The sequence below is a fragment of the Lichtheimia ornata genome (genome assembly GCF_029851405.1).
Source record: "Lichtheimia ornata isolate CBS 291.66 chromosome Unknown scaffold00144, whole genome shotgun sequence".
In the NCBI taxonomy this organism is placed as follows: domain Eukaryota; kingdom Fungi; phylum Mucoromycota; class Mucoromycetes; order Mucorales; family Lichtheimiaceae; genus Lichtheimia; species Lichtheimia ornata.
The window spans coordinates 1-17205 of NW_026695463.1; the positions used below are offsets into that span (position 1 = coordinate 1).

At 43.3% G+C, this 17205-nt stretch overlaps 8 protein-coding genes across 8 annotated transcripts; 3 read left to right on the forward strand and 5 right to left on the reverse strand.

Annotated features, from left to right (window-relative positions):
- Window positions 1–2182: 2182 nt before the first annotated feature.
- Window positions 2183–3743, reverse strand: O0I10_012656 (uncharacterized protein; the record flags this gene model as incomplete). The annotated part of the gene is made up of 4 exons (XM_058492547.1): window positions 2183–2520; window positions 2600–3357; window positions 3425–3628; window positions 3703–3743. The coding sequence occupies 4 exons, from the start codon at window positions 3741–3743 to the stop codon at window positions 2183–2185; spliced, it is 1341 nt and encodes a 446-aa protein (XP_058336677.1).
- A 1454-nt stretch (window positions 3744–5197) lies between these two features.
- Window positions 5198–6504, forward strand: O0I10_012657 (uncharacterized protein; the record flags this gene model as incomplete). Its single annotated transcript, XM_058492548.1, has 3 exons — window positions 5198–5293; window positions 5355–5459; window positions 5530–6504. 3 exons carry the CDS (start codon window positions 5198–5200, stop codon window positions 6502–6504), a joined length of 1176 nt encoding a protein of 391 aa, XP_058336678.1.
- Window positions 6505–6814: 310 nt separating this feature from the next.
- On the forward strand, window positions 6815–7693 carry O0I10_012658 (uncharacterized protein; the record flags this gene model as incomplete). The annotated part of the gene is made up of 4 exons (XM_058492549.1): window positions 6815–6943; window positions 6996–7090; window positions 7176–7492; window positions 7572–7693. 4 exons carry the CDS (start codon window positions 6815–6817, stop codon window positions 7691–7693), a joined length of 663 nt encoding a protein of 220 aa, XP_058336679.1.
- A 453-nt stretch (window positions 7694–8146) lies between these two features.
- O0I10_012659 (uncharacterized protein) lies at window positions 8147–10883 on the reverse strand (the record flags this gene model as incomplete). Its single annotated transcript, XM_058492550.1, has 10 exons — window positions 8147–8272; window positions 8342–9238; window positions 9303–9381; window positions 9439–9594; window positions 9648–9747; window positions 9809–10151; window positions 10221–10228; window positions 10293–10339; window positions 10398–10482; window positions 10544–10883. The coding sequence occupies 10 exons, from the start codon at window positions 10881–10883 to the stop codon at window positions 8147–8149; spliced, it is 2181 nt and encodes a 726-aa protein (XP_058336680.1).
- Window positions 10884–11272: 389 nt separating this feature from the next.
- On the reverse strand, window positions 11273–12447 carry O0I10_012660 (uncharacterized protein; the record flags this gene model as incomplete). The annotated part of the gene is made up of 5 exons (XM_058492551.1): window positions 11273–11685; window positions 11767–11845; window positions 11904–12031; window positions 12126–12180; window positions 12247–12447. 5 exons carry the CDS (start codon window positions 12445–12447, stop codon window positions 11273–11275), a joined length of 876 nt encoding a protein of 291 aa, XP_058336681.1.
- A 135-nt stretch (window positions 12448–12582) lies between these two features.
- Window positions 12583–13460, forward strand: O0I10_012661 (uncharacterized protein; the record flags this gene model as incomplete). The annotated part of the gene is made up of 5 exons (XM_058492552.1): window positions 12583–12681; window positions 12753–12964; window positions 13020–13157; window positions 13208–13322; window positions 13377–13460. 5 exons carry the CDS (start codon window positions 12583–12585, stop codon window positions 13458–13460), a joined length of 648 nt encoding a protein of 215 aa, XP_058336682.1.
- Window positions 13461–13573: 113 nt separating this feature from the next.
- Window positions 13574–15644, reverse strand: O0I10_012662 (UV damage endonuclease UvdE; the record flags this gene model as incomplete). The annotated part of the gene is made up of 16 exons (XM_058492553.1): window positions 13574–13815; window positions 13873–13927; window positions 13989–13995; window positions 14051–14115; window positions 14167–14254; window positions 14320–14331; window positions 14394–14530; window positions 14593–14635; window positions 14700–14754; window positions 14828–14906; window positions 14959–15031; window positions 15087–15153; window positions 15226–15265; window positions 15329–15378; window positions 15432–15496; window positions 15562–15644. 16 exons carry the CDS (start codon window positions 15642–15644, stop codon window positions 13574–13576), a joined length of 1161 nt encoding a protein of 386 aa, XP_058336683.1.
- Window positions 15645–15828: 184 nt separating this feature from the next.
- Window positions 15829–17192, reverse strand: O0I10_012663 (uncharacterized protein; the record flags this gene model as incomplete). The annotated part of the gene is made up of 7 exons (XM_058492554.1): window positions 15829–15957; window positions 16016–16195; window positions 16252–16314; window positions 16381–16586; window positions 16661–16881; window positions 16972–17018; window positions 17106–17192. 7 exons carry the CDS (start codon window positions 17190–17192, stop codon window positions 15829–15831), a joined length of 933 nt encoding a protein of 310 aa, XP_058336684.1.
- Between the last annotated feature and the right edge of the window lie 13 nt (window positions 17193–17205).

Here is a 17205-nt window from a genome sequence, read left to right on the forward strand (position 1 = left end):
CTTGGCCAACAGCACCTTGTGCGAAAGTTTCACGTTCAATGTCGCAAACAGCCCAAAAATATTTTTTTGGTCATCATCGTCGAAGAGGTCGACCCCCAGATCCAGTTTGGCTGGTAGCGACATTGCGAAATCTGGGATTGGCAAGCTTGATCGTGAAACTTTCACACAAGGTGCTGTTGGCCAAGCCGAGCACATTGCTCTATTCAAAGCCCCACGTTTCATTGTAAAGTGTGGAGATACAGGCACCTTCATGTTTGTAAGCGTGATGCTATATGAGAAGTGGTCTTTGTTCATTGTCAAGTACGTGGACCCTGGCAGAGCAAAAGATGCAGAAGGACCTCTTTGTGTAACTCAGCCTATTATGCATGATTGGCATGATACTTGTACTCTATTACACGAATAGTCGTAAATTGGCAGCCGATAGCTCATTGATCCCATTCATCTTTGTTGCCCAATCCAATGCATGTGAACGATTGTCCTGCTCCAGCCCATCATCTCCATCCTTTAACTTTCTTGATCCGAGATGATTTGACTGAAAAACGCTCAAACACAGAAGTATCATCCAACATCAGACAAATCAATTGGTAAGTTATTTGTAAACTGCCGGCTAATAGCCCATTCCTCCCATTCACCTTTGTTGTCCAATCCAATGCATACGAATGATTGTCCTGCTCCAGTTCAGCATCTCCATCCTTTAACTTTCATGATCCGAGAAGATTTGACTGAAAAACGCTCGAACACAGAAGTATCATCCAATATCAGAAGAATCATTTTGCAAAGTTATTTGTAAACTGCCAGCTAATAGCCCATTCCTCCCATTCTCCATTGTTGCCCAAAACAATGCATGTGAACGATTGTCCTGCTCTAGCCCAGCATGTCCATCATTCAACTTTCTTGATCCGAGGGGATTTGATTGAGCAATGCACACACAAAGAAACATCATCCAACACAAAGAAGTCTACCTAATTTCCAGCTCTTCCGCTCCCCACTTCTTGCCTCTTCCTCCCATTCTCAATTGCTCGTCCATTAAAGTACAACTACTACCTGCGAACGATTGTACTGCTTTCAACCCATCATGTTAACACTACATTTGTCTTGATCCGATTGTCTTTGACTGAATGGCAAGTGCATGGCATGTGCACTCCATTACAACGCCCGCGTTTCTGAACACTTCACCTTCTCTTGTACAATTCTCGACCACGATCAGACAAAACAGCGTTCATTGCAAGAGTTGCTATTAGCAAGATCTTTACTCCATTGTCTCGAACAGCGTTCGTTACTTGCAGCAACTTGCCTTACATCCTTCGTTACGTGGACAGCAGATAGCCGTTGTATAGAAGCAGCTTTATTTACGTGTAGCAACTTGCTCTCAATACATACGACTTCCTATGGATATGGATACGGATATGGACATTGGTTTTGGGCATGGGATGGAAGACTTTGGATATATGTAACGCGTTGAAAAGGGGCCTTTGTTTGCATGTATTCATTGTCAGCTTGCTTGATGCTACTATGATCCTGCACGGTTGGTACATCCAATCATTGTACCTTCTTACACCCTTGCATGGCAGCTATTATCACCATCGGTTGTGCAACCTGTCAACCATAGTCAACCATCGTCATCCAACCCCATGTTTTGACATGCCAATGTATCTTCCCCATCAGAGCAGTTCATTGTACATCTCAATCCCCTGCCCATAATACTTACTACCTACCCCTTGTGGATGACATTGGATTAAAGATTAACGAATACGGCATTCCGTTGAGCAATCATTTCTTAAGCTTTTTATTGCAAGAGACCATCCTTTCTTCTTGAGTTGGATCGAGCTGTGTGTAGATTCTTGTTGATGCATTGTATTATAGAAAGATTAATGCAGGATTGTGGAACTCTATATCCACTTGAATGCTGTGATATAGGAAGAGAAAGGGTCTGATGATCGATTCATTATGTCTTGAACAATGGCTGTATTGGATTGTAAAACTCATGTCCCTTTTCTGTGGTTAGACCTTGTCAATGCAGCGCCGTCATGCATAACACATGTTCCTCTTTTTGAGATTTAGATATTGTAAGATGACTTATTATTTTATTAGTAAAAGCGGGAGGCATGACATACAAGCTTCTCATTTTGAATGATTACAGTTAAGGGGATGACTTTTTACGTCGTATGCTGGCATCTTGTTTTCATACTTTGGTTATGAGCTTATCAACCATCATCGTGCGTGAGATAAAGGTCACAATGCTTGATGCTATGTAAACCGCTCCAAGAAATTGGATAGCTGCTGTCCAGCTGTACTGGGAAAGAAGAGCTCCAGCAATAGGATCGCCAAACAAAATGCCAACTGTTGAAATGATATATGACAAGCACAAGCCTTTTACAATCATTGACATCCCTGCGATGCGAGCAATACATGAAGGCATCAGGCCGAGAAATGTGCCACCCGTTGCTCCAAAAAGAATGCAAAAGACGGTGTATACAGCCACACTTTGTGAGAATTGCCACACAATCATGATGACGACACCTACATAGATCCCATCTCCATCATTAATAACCCTGTATGATCGTTGTTTTTTGTGATTAAATGTAAAACATGCACGTACCTGTGAACAAAGAGGTGAGAATGAGCACGTTGATTGCTCCAAAACGATCAGCAAGGTAGCCCAATAAGATACGAGAGACACCATTGACAGCAAAGTTCACCGAGACCAATCCAGAGCCAAGTGATGGGCTAGCTCCAATATACTTTGAATACAGCGGTATCAACAAGCATGCTGCAAAGTATCCCAGTGTGATGAAAATATTTCCCACCACCCAAAAACCGTATTTCATATTGAAGAATGCTTGACGATCCACAATCTTCCACCAGTCAGGGTTGCGCTTAACAGGAGTTGGTGATTGTGTCAGTATGGCTGATAAGCCAAGCATGACAAATCCCATCACAGCTAGCACACGAAGCGCATTACGATACCCAAGGGATGAATCAATCATTGCTTGTATAATGGGGCATATCACTACAGGACCCACACTTCCTCCGGCTACTGCAATGCTACTTGCGAGACTCCTATTACGTACAAACCATTGTGCTGGGAGTAAACATGATGCAAGGTATGCACATCCACCACCTGCACCAAAGGCAATCCCTTGGCAAAGGGCTATTTGCCAAAATTGTGTAGCAAAACTTGCCAAAACAAGGCTAATAGGACAAATGATGGCGGATGCAAAGTATGCCAATCGATAACTTTGTACACGCTGGATGAAGCCAAGTGAAAGGGGTCCCATCCAACACGTCATAGAGATGACCAGTGGGCCCACAAACGACATGGAAAACTTGCTCACCTCGGGATAGATATCAAGGTACCTGTATTTGGATAATGTTAATACCACTATTATAATCCCTTTCGCGCATCCCCGCCAGGTATACTCACAAGACTTCGAAAACACCCCATCCATAAGTTACTCCCCATAAGTAAAAGCTGACCAAAAACGAACCCAATACAGTACGCCAGCCAGGATTACGCCAGCCTTCATATGGTTCTTCTTGTTGTTGCTGCTGCCCCTTATCGCCTTTCTCCTTGATATCAGTCTCAGTGGCTGATTGACTTCCATCCTCTAAATGCTTAACAGTATCCCTAATAATCAATGTAGACGTGGTGTCATTAACAAAAGATAAATGACGTACACATCAAATTGGGTGACAGCTTACTTGTTTTCATTTTCGACATCCGTAGGGCTCGACTTTTCCATTATTCTTATCACAATACGCCACGATAATATATAGGATGATACAGAGACTAAAAGGATGAATGTGTAGCAACCTAATCGCACTTTTGTGCTGTGCTTTATAAAGCAAATCGCGCGTCTTCAGTGGAGCATTGAACCCTAATTATAGTAGTCCTTCAAGTTTACAGCATCACAACTAGCGTATTTCCGTTGCATTGCAGCTTTATATACTACCACCATCACGACGCGTTACATACAGGTGGGAAGATGTAGACTTGTTTGATAGCGTAGCACTTTACCAAATTCAGCACCCTATCTAGTATGACTATGTTTGATTGATCTTATGAATACTACAGATGAAACAGGGTGGTATTCTTTCAAGTTGTTTCATGATCTAGAGAGGGAAATGCATCCAATCGGTCTCTAGCCGGTGGGCGTTATCTTGCATAGCTCATCAAAGCATAGTGACTTTGTTTCATCATGCAATAGCTCGTCTAGACACATGGACTTGATTTGACCCCCTTAAAGCTTGACCATGGTCAACGCAGCTATATGCCGTCGATTGCATCGCGTCCCTTGATAATAATTTGAGTAGCCCGAGCGAGATCGTGTTGTCTTACAAAGTAGGGTTATCATCATCCAGCAGTAATTATTTACATACACGCCACCATCAATGACAGCAAGCAGTATTATACACTTATGGGATCCTGAACTATATGCCAGGATATGTAGGGGGTCAACATTAGTGCACGTTGCCTGCGTCAAAATGTATGTACGTATGTATGGGTGGTAGCAGCTAACCTTCTATCAGCAAACGCCGACTAGCAGCAGCATCGTGACATTAAGAGGTCATCATTGGGGAAGTGGCGTATCACCACAAGTCGATCGTTGTATGTTGTATGTATCCAGGATGGATTTGGGTTTCATTATCTTCATTACAAGCAGTGTTAAGGACCCATCTCTATTATAGTAACCATGTCCGTGATCGTCATGTGTAGCTTCTCAGCTGCAGGAGGGGTGCATGGACAACCTTTATGTTTACTTGTACACCCAACATTCACTTTTGAACCAAAGCAGTGGATAGTTTCCACGTACATGGCGCCTTTCAAGTATCCTTTTTATTATTCAAAATGGCTCTTTGTTTGCGTAAGAGGTAAACTTTTCATTATACGATATGATAAATAAAGCATGCTCTTTGTTCTCATTGTCTGAGAGCATCAGATCAATCGTCTTTGTTCCCCCCCCCCACCCCACTACTACAAAGAAGCATGACCTAATCAAGGGATTTATTTCTTTGTATCGGTTTTGGAACTCATCCATGAGAAATAGGTAAAATGATGCGATGATGATTGTCTAAAGAGTAGCAGGCAGGGTCTGTATCACCTTGTCTTCGTTATGCAAATGTGTCTGTGCTCGAAATGGGCTGCGCGATTTTATCACTCTTCCACTCGTTTCATTTCGCTACTTGTCAAACTCCAATGTCGTCTCTGGAGGATCTCTTTGGCAAACTTGCCATGACCACGGTCAACACCGTCTCCCGCATTGCCATCAGTCATGCTACCAATGCTGCCATTGTAAGTTCTCATTCTCTCTTTCAACATGTAATAGATGACTGACGCGATCGTCTATTCCTAGCGAGGAGTGACCACATACATAAAACAAAAGCCAAAAGACAACACAACATCACGGGAACTCACTTCATTGCAACGACAATTCGATCTCAAGATCAAAAACTTGAAGGTAGGGGATGATAATCATGGATGGCATCTGATAGATCAAGTATTCATTTGATGTACGCATATGTATGCAGCCCACGATTGATGTTATTGCCCATAGCGTGGCTGATGGAAATCAGGATTTGCAACCTGCTTTGGAGATGTGCAACGACCTTCAGCGAGAGATTGACGACTTTGCAAATGAGATGCAGGATTCAAAAGCCAACAACACGGATGAATACGTGCGACAACGTCTACGCCATCTTTTGAATCACATTGACGACACCGTTCCATCATTGTATCTTGCATTGCGCAACATCCCCAGCAAGGCATCCTTGCCATTATCTCGCCTTTTACAAGCATCAACAGTGCTACAACAGCCATCACCATCTCAGCCGTTTTATCTACGATTGTACTCTCTCTTTGCAGCGAGTGCATCAGGTGTGTTGTCATGGAAAGAAGAATATCCAAAATGTCAGCTGGTGATTCAAAAGGCAGGCGACGACGACGACGACCCTTTTGCTCGTAAGCTGGTGATCACTGAAGACTTGGATGATGGTCGATTTCATGAAGAAGGAGAGAAGCCACATACTTTGACATTGGATATGGAGCATTTGAAGCGCATGTATTATACCCGGAGTGGCACGTTACTCAATTTGGAGGATTCTCGTGAAGCTGTGCTTGTACTCAAGGTCCTAAAGAAAACGCCATCAGCTGAAGACAAGGATTCTGCTTCTTCTAGTCCGCAGATCAAAGCCAAAGAGAAGGATCCTAAGATTGAAAGAGACGAGCTTCAAGAAGCTGATTGGTACGCACTTGAGATATGGAAAAATGGTGATGCCAATGATGATGAAGAAGAAGATGAAGACGACGAGGAGGACAAGGAGGACAAGAAGAAGAAGAAGGATGGCAAAGACGTCGCCAAGAAGAAAAATACCACCAACGGCATGGAAGAAAAGTCGCTCTTGCTATTGGAATCTGTCATCAAGCTATCGCTACTTGAAATAACCGAACGCATGGATCATCTCAGGGCATCCGATGATTTGATTCGTCTTTATATGGAAGAATAATAAACGTGCTGCCATCTTTTATTAGCTTTAAAGTAAAGGTTGTGTTTCTATATAAATGATCCGATTTCATTCTACATCAATTGGGATATAATTGAGTTGTCACTAAAAGGGGAGCAACGTTCACGATTAAATGGTTCAGGGAAATGCGAGGGATTTGATAGGTCAACGTCAGTGGTTTCCGCTGTGAATAGCAAGCCATGCATTAGTCCTTTCTCAGCCTTCTCCTGTTGTTCCTTTGTACGTTTGGTTCTCTCTCTCTTCCTCTCTTTATCTCTCTCTCGTACCCTTTCAACGCTTTCCTTTATCTCGCATGACCGAATCGCTGGACGACGATCTTGAATCCGTTTGCAAGCAGCTAGATTCGCTTTCTCTCAAGTATCTGGAAAAAGTAGAAGAGTATAGTCAGAGATGGCAACAGAACGGTAGACAATTTCAACAAGTAAGTAATCGCCCTAGGTTGATAGCAAACGATTGACCTTGTATCGTATCAGGGCTTCCTCCATTTGGCGCATGCAAAGTATACGATGGGGCCTGGCAAGATTTCACAGTGTTATTATGACGAGCGTATGAAGGCTACCTCTCAAATGTAAGTTCTTGGTGCACACACATACATACACACATGTCCCCTTTTGGCAACATTTACTCATTGTTGCATATTGATTCTCTTGTAGTCGTGTTGAGGAAGACACTGAACGCTTTACGTCCATCAAAGTCGCCCCACAACAACAAGAATCGACATCCACCAGTACAAAATCATCATCCAAGCAACAGCTACCACCACCACAACAACAGCCAACCGATAGTCCCATACGTCGTCGTCGAAGAGAGCCAAACAGCAATGGCCATTGGGTACAAGATGAGAATAAGAAGACCAATGAATTCGAGATGCAACACCAATCCAAAAAGTCGACGATTCGTGATCCCCTGCATTGGTTTGGGTTACTTGTGTCACCTTCGTTAAGAGCATCCCAAGATCATTTCAAGACTGGTAAGTAAAAAAAAAGAGGACATGTGGATCTATATCAATCACACACACACCCCATACTCATACATCCAAATGTTTCCAGTTACCCAGCAACTTGTGGAGCAAGCCAATTGCATTCATGACTTGGATTCCTTGGAAAATGAATATCGACAATTAGAGAAGCGGAAACAAAAGCTACTAGGCTTGAAGCAATACAATGATTAGACAATCATGGTGTGTGGATCCTCCCGCTTGCATTGGTCGATGCCAAAGGTAAGATGAAAAAAGTATGCAAAAGATAATTGGATGACTCACACTCATGATGATGGATAGCACGATATCCCAAGCATGATGATACGTACATTGACCCTTTGTCTTGGTATCTTTGGCAGAAGGCGCGCGGTCAAGAATCAATCTATATATACCCTATCAATTTGTCCTTATCTCCCTCTTCCTTCCCAGCTATGTATCCAACCAGATCGTGTGTTATAGACGTAGACTTCCATGTTTATTGGCAATGTTGAAATGGATGTTTTTTGTATTGGATCGGGATTTGTTGTTTAGTGTGTATAAGAATGTAGCTGCTAACGAGGGTAAACACAAAGAGGCCATGGAAAAGGGAATTATATCAGTACAATAAAGGGCAAAGTATAAATAGTGAGTGATTGCTGCATGAATTTAAGCATTCGTCTTGGTAGCCATGGCTGGTAAAGAGACCGAGAAACGTTTCTTGTCATCGACAGGTTGAGGGATGGGTTCGGTATAGCCTTGCTCTTCAGCGTGTGATAGTGCCAGATTAAGCCGCTAGTAGAAATGACAATGAATTAGTGTTTCTCTTTCTCTCTAATGGCGTTTAGGATCCAATCAACTTACCACGGCCAATCGATATTCAAAGTCGTATTTAGAGAATTCAAGTGCCATTTCCCATAGATATCGGCTGCGATTGCCATTTGACACGTTCCATGCAGCTACACCCGCTTCCCAAAGCGCATAAGGTACAACCCAGGTATCAGATGCAAAATTGTCCTTGTGATCAACAATCCAATTGAGAAGGATGGTATTTTCAGCACTTGAGATGCCTGTAGCATTTTGAATGGATGCTTTGATGAGCAATAGCACTGCACGTTGGTCGAAATGATCGGGTGGAGGTGTTTCGGGAGCCAATTCTTGACTGCGGATATCATACTCTTCTTGCTCCTGGATTTGGATGCATTCGAGTGCTCGGCTGACAACGCGATGGCATTGTTCAAGGTCTTTGGGCGTCATGTATGGAAACAAGTTCCAGATGCATAAGAATTCAAGGGCAGGTGCATAGTAATCCATATCTTGATATCCTCTCTCCTGAAATGCTTGCACCTTGTGTAATGCATAGGCATCCATGTCCCCCATGCGACCACCTAATTTCTTGACGACGAGAGATGGGACTTGTGCAAAGGCAAGAATCGCTTCGGAACGTTTGCCAGGGATCATTTCAAGACATGCACCTTCCATGTATTTGCAAAATGCCGGCGACCAGTACTTTAGTTTGCATAATGTCTCAAAGCTGGATGCTGCCTGTTCCCAATTGCCGGTGATCATGTGATTCAATGCCATCTCGTAACTGCATGCATTGGCTACAGGTACTTCGGCCCAATCCTTCTTTGTCATATCAGCTGCGTATAGGAACGATTGTGTCGATAAAGAGAGATCCAGTGCAATACGCGATATTCGCCCAGCAAAATAAAGGTAGAGAGCAGAGTTTGGATAATAACGTTGTGCTTCGAGAAGAGTCTATGTGTACATGATACTTGATTAAGATACTATCATCATACGTTGAAAAGCATATTGGTCTTACCTCCATGGCTATGTTGGTGTATTTTTCTGATAGGATTTGTGGTGCAAATGAAGTTGCAGCTGCATAGTATGCTAAAAGCCTGTAGGGTACATACCAAAATAAGCATCATGTTTGGAATAGCGATTCGATAACTTACATGACGGTAGCCATAGGTGCACGTATCCGCTTATTCTCGGCACACTCTTTTAGTAAACTAAACCCAAGCTCCTTATCTGGTTTCCAGCCCAGTACTTGAATGGCTTTAAGAATCTTGGCGGGTAAAGCAGAAAGAACAAGATGAACCGATCCGATGCTATGTGCTATAATGGTTAGTAGTTGCCATGGCAACAGGGTCAAAAATCATACCCGAATTGTACTCCTGATACGGTATCGCTGTCCATGTACTTTGCATGATTGTCACCCATCGCTTTGTATTGCTGCCAAACAAAACTGTAGCTCACGTAGGCTAAGAAATTATGTGTAACATGAGCCAATGGCCATCATTGCTTGACGTAAAATATTCGTACCTCGACGCAAATTAAGTCCACATTTTACGTAGCTCATCACCGATTCTTGTAACAATTGTAGTACAGCTGTCAAAAGACAACATTCGGCCTTGATGACATGGGCACGAAGGACACCATTGGATGGGAATTGCTGGTTGGGTGATGTTGTTGCGGGAGGTGTGGTAACTGAAGGTGAAGCGGGTGGCGTGCTACCTGATCGGTTGCCACGGATATAGTTGTAATAGCCTGAAAAGTAATCGGATATTTTGGATGTCCTCTTTGCTGCTTCAAGTTGTGCCTTTGCGATGCTGTAAGTTGTATTGAGAGCATTCAGTGCCATCGTTTGATCGTTTTCAGCCGAAGTCTGCCAAGCCAGGAATAGTTAATTTTCTCAGGTTGCATTTCACGTGCGGTTCTCTCTCCTAATTCTCACCATCACAGCTGTGAAGCGTATACATGTGAGTCATATACCTTATTCCATTCGCTTTCAATAGGATATCCTTACCTTTTAAAAAAGCCATACAGCTTAAAGCTAATGCATAGAGTGGATCACTAAATCGATCGCATAAATAAACAATGCATACTACGAGTGCCCGAGATAGCCTTTTACCTGTCAGCACGTTGTTCAAATAAGGTTTTTGCACTCATGAATCGATTGTTGAAGAGATGCCGTAATCCTCGTAAAACAGCCTCATCTATCCATGCTATCGTTCAGCTAACCCGTTAACGTTCCTATATAAATCGCCCATTGTATACCTGCATGTTCTTGTTCACGTGGCCCAAGTGTGTTCTCGCCAATACTTTTCAGGTCTGTAGGTTTGAGTAGAATGACATTGGCGCCTGATTCAGGACGAGTTCCCTCCGTGGATGAGGATGAGATGCTGGTAGGTGTGGAAGGCGATGCCGGCACAACGTCCGTAAGTTCAGCTGAAGTGAGACCTTTGCGTAGGGCAGTGGAAGCAAGCTGCAAGGAAGGGTGCATACGGTTTTCTTCTTCAATGAACGCGACCGCGTCAAGTTTCTCGGTCAATTCTTGCATCACAACCGGTTGTTCGCCATTGTCGTCTTGTTGCGATCTTGCGGCTACAGCACTCATCTTTGGTAAAGGTGGAAACGGAGTCTCTTGTGTTCTCTATTTTTATTCTTTCGCATTTCAATGTGCAACGTTACCATATCACTTTTAGGGTCTGGGATCTCCACACACAACCGATTAGTCTCAATTCTTGATCTAGATCCACCACACTTCCCCATCATATACAATAACATTGAAGTATACGCGGCTACTCATCTGATTTGAATAAAAAGAATTCCTTCTTTCTTCTTCTTTCACCTTTATAAATGTAGATCGATAGGTTGATTAAGCATTTGATGATACATGGTCAATTAGGGATCTAGCTACGATACGATACAAAACAAGCAATCCTCCACTCAAAAGAAACAAGCGATCGCATGTAACCTCTCCTTGTTTATTGTGTCGTTCAGCATTTAATATCTACGGCTTCGGTCCCGGGATCGGTCTCTACCACGGCCACCATAGCGATCTCTATATCCACGAGGACTTCTCGAACGCATACGCGGCCTCCGCCTATCATCGCCATATCTTCCACCTCCTCCACCGCCGCCACCGTAGCCACGACTGCCACCGCCACCGCCACTATAACCACGGTAGCCTCCATCATAGCGACTTCCACCACCATATCCACGGTCACGACGGTCATTGCTGTAAGATGATGAATATCTTTCAGGTGCAGCAGGCTTTTCAGGAGCTCCATTTCGTACATTGCCAAGGCCACCACCGAGACGACGTGGTTTCCAACCTTTAACAGTGCGTCCACGCTCAACATCCACAAGAATACGGCGTCCCAACATCTTCAAGCCATCAGCATCCTTGTATGCAGCTACATTTGAAAACAACAACAACAACCCCATATGAGTCATTACCATAAATCAATGACCCCATGTCAAAAGTGTGTACGTACCTCGCATATCTTTTTCTCTCTCATATTCAATGAATGCGTAACCACGTGATTTCCCATCGGCTGTTCGTACCAATCGCAACTATACCAAATGGTCAGTCTCTTTCTTTACGCGTTTTCATCCTCATCAAAGCACATACATGTTTCACAGGACCATATTGTTCAAACTCTCGCATCAAATCATCTTCTTGCAAATCGTAACTGAGTCGACCAATAAACAGCGTATTGAAAGGATTGCCTTGGACCTTTTCATCTTTCTCAGGATCATCTACAATAGACACACACACATGTACTTAGCATTCCATGTATACACAACCACTCCTTGGAGACTATCAGGTCTCTTTACACGCCACTATACATACATGTTGCGATCGCTGCTTCGAGTCGCTCATCTGCTTGTTTCTTTTTGTTCTCTGCCTACAATGCCATGAAGAAGGTATTAAGGGAGATGTACGTATGCGTCTTGATCAGTCGTCGACCTACCCTTTCTTTGCGTTTCTCTTCCAAAGTCTTCCAGGGGACGTAATCGGGGTCATAGTTTTTGAGCATGGGCAGGTAATCGGCAATGCCTGTGATGCGTGCGCCTGTACGTTTTCCAGGTTCTTTATCAAGAGGTGGTGCATATGGTAATGGAGGTCGTGGAGCGAACAACTTGAGCAGATTGGGTGGTAATTTATCGGTCATGGCGGCTAGATCAACATGTACACACAAGAGTCCAAGAGAAAGAGTAGTCGTGGTTTTTTAAGCGGGGCGGAGGAGACTTTGACTCTCCACTTCTTTCACAAAGCTGCTACTACGACACCCTCCAACAACCTCGACATGCCAACAACCACACAACCACACCAATTGCAAGCCATTGCCGCCACAGCCAAAGATGCTCAGGATCTCCTCAGCAGTTACATGCAGCTCAAGCAAACGGTAAAACAGTCTCGATTCCTCATGCAGCAAGATGGATCTGTAGTGGTCACCAACACATACACGATATATAGGGAGAGCCCATACCTGACGACGGCCAAGAGCTCTTGGATACGCTGGATACGTTGTATGATCTACATTCATCCATGTATGCGGCTACACGAGATAGCAAACAAGAAACAGCCAACGCAAAATCGGCTATGGATGAAAAGCATATCGGCTTGCAGAACGTCATGTACGAAAAGCGCCATCTTTTAGAAGAGATCGTCAAATGCAGAGCTTTTCGGTAAAGTTTCCATGGCAACAAGTACGATGGAGGATGATACTTATACGCAACATAGATCATTATATCAAGATGTGGAATTGGTCCCCATCGAAGAGTTCCATGCACGTGCACCCAAAGAATACTTGGAGAATCAAGATAATCCACATCAGCTCATGATCAACAGACTCAAATTTGAACAATTGGAACGAACAAGGTATAGGAATAGGGTATATACATGTATGGGAAATCTTATCATTTGGATAGTTTACGAGAACAACAAGAGAAGCTTCAAGCTGAACGTTTGGCTCTGATACGAGAGAACCGCAAGGCTCAAGAAAAGTTGGATCGCTTTGACAAGCTTTTGGATGACTTTGTTCAAGTAAGTGTTGTAGGAAAGAGGGTTGTGCTAGTAATGGTATTCATTGTCGTATAGGCTGCCACTCCACTGGAAGAAGCCTTGCAAGAGGAAGAGAAAAAAGCAACTACTACCACGACTACTACCACTATCGCATCATAATTTGTCCATCATTCTCTTATTCATTCACATCAACAATCAATCAATCAATATGCCCCTTGTTCATCATACACAAAGAAGGATTTAAACCAATACAGCGTCATTATTGTGCATGTCTATGTTTTCTTTGTCTTCTTTCGGGACCGGCTGCGAGTCCTCATTCCAATAATCATTTCTTCTTCTTCTTCCACAATGGTATTCTCCTCCACAATAGCGTCATCTTGTACTTTAACCGCAACAGCTTTCTTTCGCTTGTTCGCTTTGACTGACTTTGGGATTATCTTCTTGTTGGCAATCCACACATCATCATCCACAGGGTATAGATCAAACAACTTGTACAATTGAAATACTGCTTGCTCTACTCTTTCATGGTCAGATCCACTCTACTTTGTATCAACCCATCGTATCCGTGTACCTTTTTCCTTTGCTTCAATCATCAAATCCACGTCATCGCTTGAAGGAGGTAGATTCTAATCAAAAGACATTTAGCATCCTCAACACACACACGCGCCTCGTATGACAGCCTTTTACCATAACCCTACAAGGATCACTGTGAGCAACAAACGTACTAGAATGAATTCAATGACGTTTACCTATCACTGTGAGCTCGCCGTTCGACTGCAGATACTGCACCAGGCCGAGATTCTGAATAGTGTTGCTATATGTATACCCATTAAATATGCGTTTTTAACCTTGACTTATTGACTACCTTTGGTTTAATGCCTTTGCGATGCCATGTTTCATTGATGGCAGGCAAAAGATCCAATAACGTTTCAGATGCTTCACCAGGATTGATGCTAAAGGTATATCAATAGGATGAATAATGTATCAAGATTGACTCAATACATGGCCAGCTACATACTCGTGATGATGCCTACAGACGATGGATGTTAGCTCAAGCATGCACTTTCAGGTGTATTCCTAATGCTACGTTACCAATCAAGCACCAAAGGAATACCAAGTCGTTGGCACACTGGAAGTAGATCCGTGACAGAATACCCAAGTTCATCATTTTCCAGCACCAATCGCTTCTTGATAGCATCGGTTAGATTCTTGTAGTTCTCTTCAAATCGCTACATAAAAATGGGTGTCAGCTTTTAAATGCAAACATCGAGTATGTATGAAGGATACTTGCAGCTATGGCCGATGCTTTATCACCGTAAACGCCACCCATGTGTCTTTTGAATTACTCATTGTATTAGCCATTGATGATGATGCCGCCTCAAGTGATAATGTGCTTACATGATCATGATCGAATCAGGGGGGAGCTTCATTAAATCGAGCATCTCGGCATGATCTGCGTACGTATTCAAAAGTCGATGTCAGTGTTACATGCATAATACCTGTGGATTGGATATACTACTACTCACAGCTTAAATCACGAATCGTATTCTCTACTACATCGGGATTGGGAGAACCAAGCTGGTTAAATTGCCCAGGATGCAATGTCTATACGGCTGATTAGAAGGATGATGATGATGGTGGTAGTAGTTTTACTTGCCAAGCGATGTTTGTACTTTGCTGCTAGTTCCCCGATGCATTCAAGCTCACTCTTTGCAAAATCCAAAGAATAACTATACCCTATGGGTTAGTTGTAAGCCCTTCCTTACCCCGTGTTGATCCACCCACCCATAGTCTTTGTGACCAGCAAAAGGAAAGATATCGCTTGACATTCTCATGAATTTTATCCCGTGAGCTGCCAATGTTTGTTTGTGCCATCATTGTCAGTGAAAACCTGTTTTAAACTCTCCTTGCTTTGTGGATATACCTTCATTCCATTCAATAAGCGTTGATAGATCTCGCACATTCTATGCAGCCCAATGATATCAGTATTACCACATTGACTATACTAGTATACCATAACACCTTACTTGTAATGCAAGCTCCTTTACAAAATCGATTCCTTTTTGCCGGATTGTTTCTAAGATAATGGTAAGGAAACCATGACGCACTACATGAACACCCTCTTTATACCAATGCGGCAAGTCCTTGAGCAAAATACAGGTGGCTTTTGATGTCTGAGGATGGTATTGAGACATCTAGGAGAAGGAGCGTATTAGCCTGGAAGCTTTTCCGACGATGGAGAGTGGACAAGATAGCATACGCATAGCCAAGACGTCCTTTGTAGCTGCGTGGATTTGGATGAACAAAGCGGCCTGCAGGCTTCTGTTTCATAAAAGTTGACATGTTAGATGAAAGAGAGGCAAAAGACGAGCTTCCGATTTAAGATAACAATGATTGTGATCATCGTCGATCGGCGGGGATTTTGTATGCTTTGTGTTTGTTGCAGATGATGCATGATTTTAGACCACCCAAATTTATTAAGGTATTCGAAACTACATATGACTAAGATGGTAACCAATAAGATAAGCTATAGATGGGAGCCTTGGTAACCAGGTACTTTTTCTTTCAAGAGCTTTTCAGTATAGTCCCAGAGTTCTTTGGCGTTCTTGTCGGATCGACAATAGTAGTTGGGCGTGCTTGGCTTAGCATACGGCACCTACAACAAAAGCGACATTAGTCACTTGACCTTGGAACCCCCCCCCACAATGGCATACATAGTATTGACCCTTGATATCCTTTGTCTCCACATCGGGACTGGTTGCAAGATATAGCTGTGTCAATGCACCAAGCTCGGGTGTAATAAAAAAGGGGCTGACAGCATCACGCGTAATAAGGTTGCCATGACGATGGAGTTCTGTTTGCACAGCGCCTGGATGATTTGTATTGACATACACCTGTAACCATTGTCAGCTGATATGACAAAAAAGAGATCTGCCAGCCGATTACTTACATTATTAACACCTTTGTCCTTGAGACGTTTGGCTAGCTCGCGAGTAAACAGAATGTTGGCAGCCTATACCATGTACGTAGAATGTCAATATGGTCCACAAACAACACCTGATCCTCCTCTTTTACTTGCCTTTGATTTACCATAATGGAGGAAACGGCTGTAGCATTTTTCATCATGCAATGTATCATAGTTGATGCCTGCCACCCAAGTCATGTAGTGTGCATGGGAGCTCACGTTGACAATGCGACTAGGAGCAGATTTCTCGAGCACTGGTAAAAGAAGCATGGTCAAGTAATAGTGTGCCACGTGATTGGTTGCAAATTGCATCTCGAGACCTAAAGAAGAAGAGAGTGTGTGTCATGAGATCAACTCTAAAAGAAAAGGCGGCGCGCGTTGATATGACGTTTACCATCTTTGGATAGGCCATAGGGACAATTCATGACACCGGCGTTGTTCATCAAACAATGCAGTGTATCGTACTTTGCTGTAAATTCGTCGGCAAATTCTTTGACAGCTGCAAGCGACAAGAGATCCAACTTCATACAACGTGCACTGTCGTCCTTGCCAGTGATCGCCTTGATCTCATCCACCACCTTTTGACCCTTTTCGGTATTGCGACATGCCACGACACTAATAGTAATCCGAGAATTAGGAACCTCCATCTTTGTATCACGTCGTGTGGCTCATCGCGCGCGCCACCTCTCTTATGCAAAAACGTACATATGACAGTTCTTTTTGGCCATTTGTATCGCACACACCTTGCCAATCTATATGCAAAAGGAAATACCAGGTTAGCCCCAAGTCCATGTGTTGTACAATGGCTATGATGGCAACTCGATTGACCCGATGCGTACCCCAGTGTTGCTGCCCGTAATGATGGCGACTTTGCCGGTCATGTCAGGAATGTCTGAAAACTCAAAGTGCTGCCCGCTCCAGAACATGTTGAAGAGATAG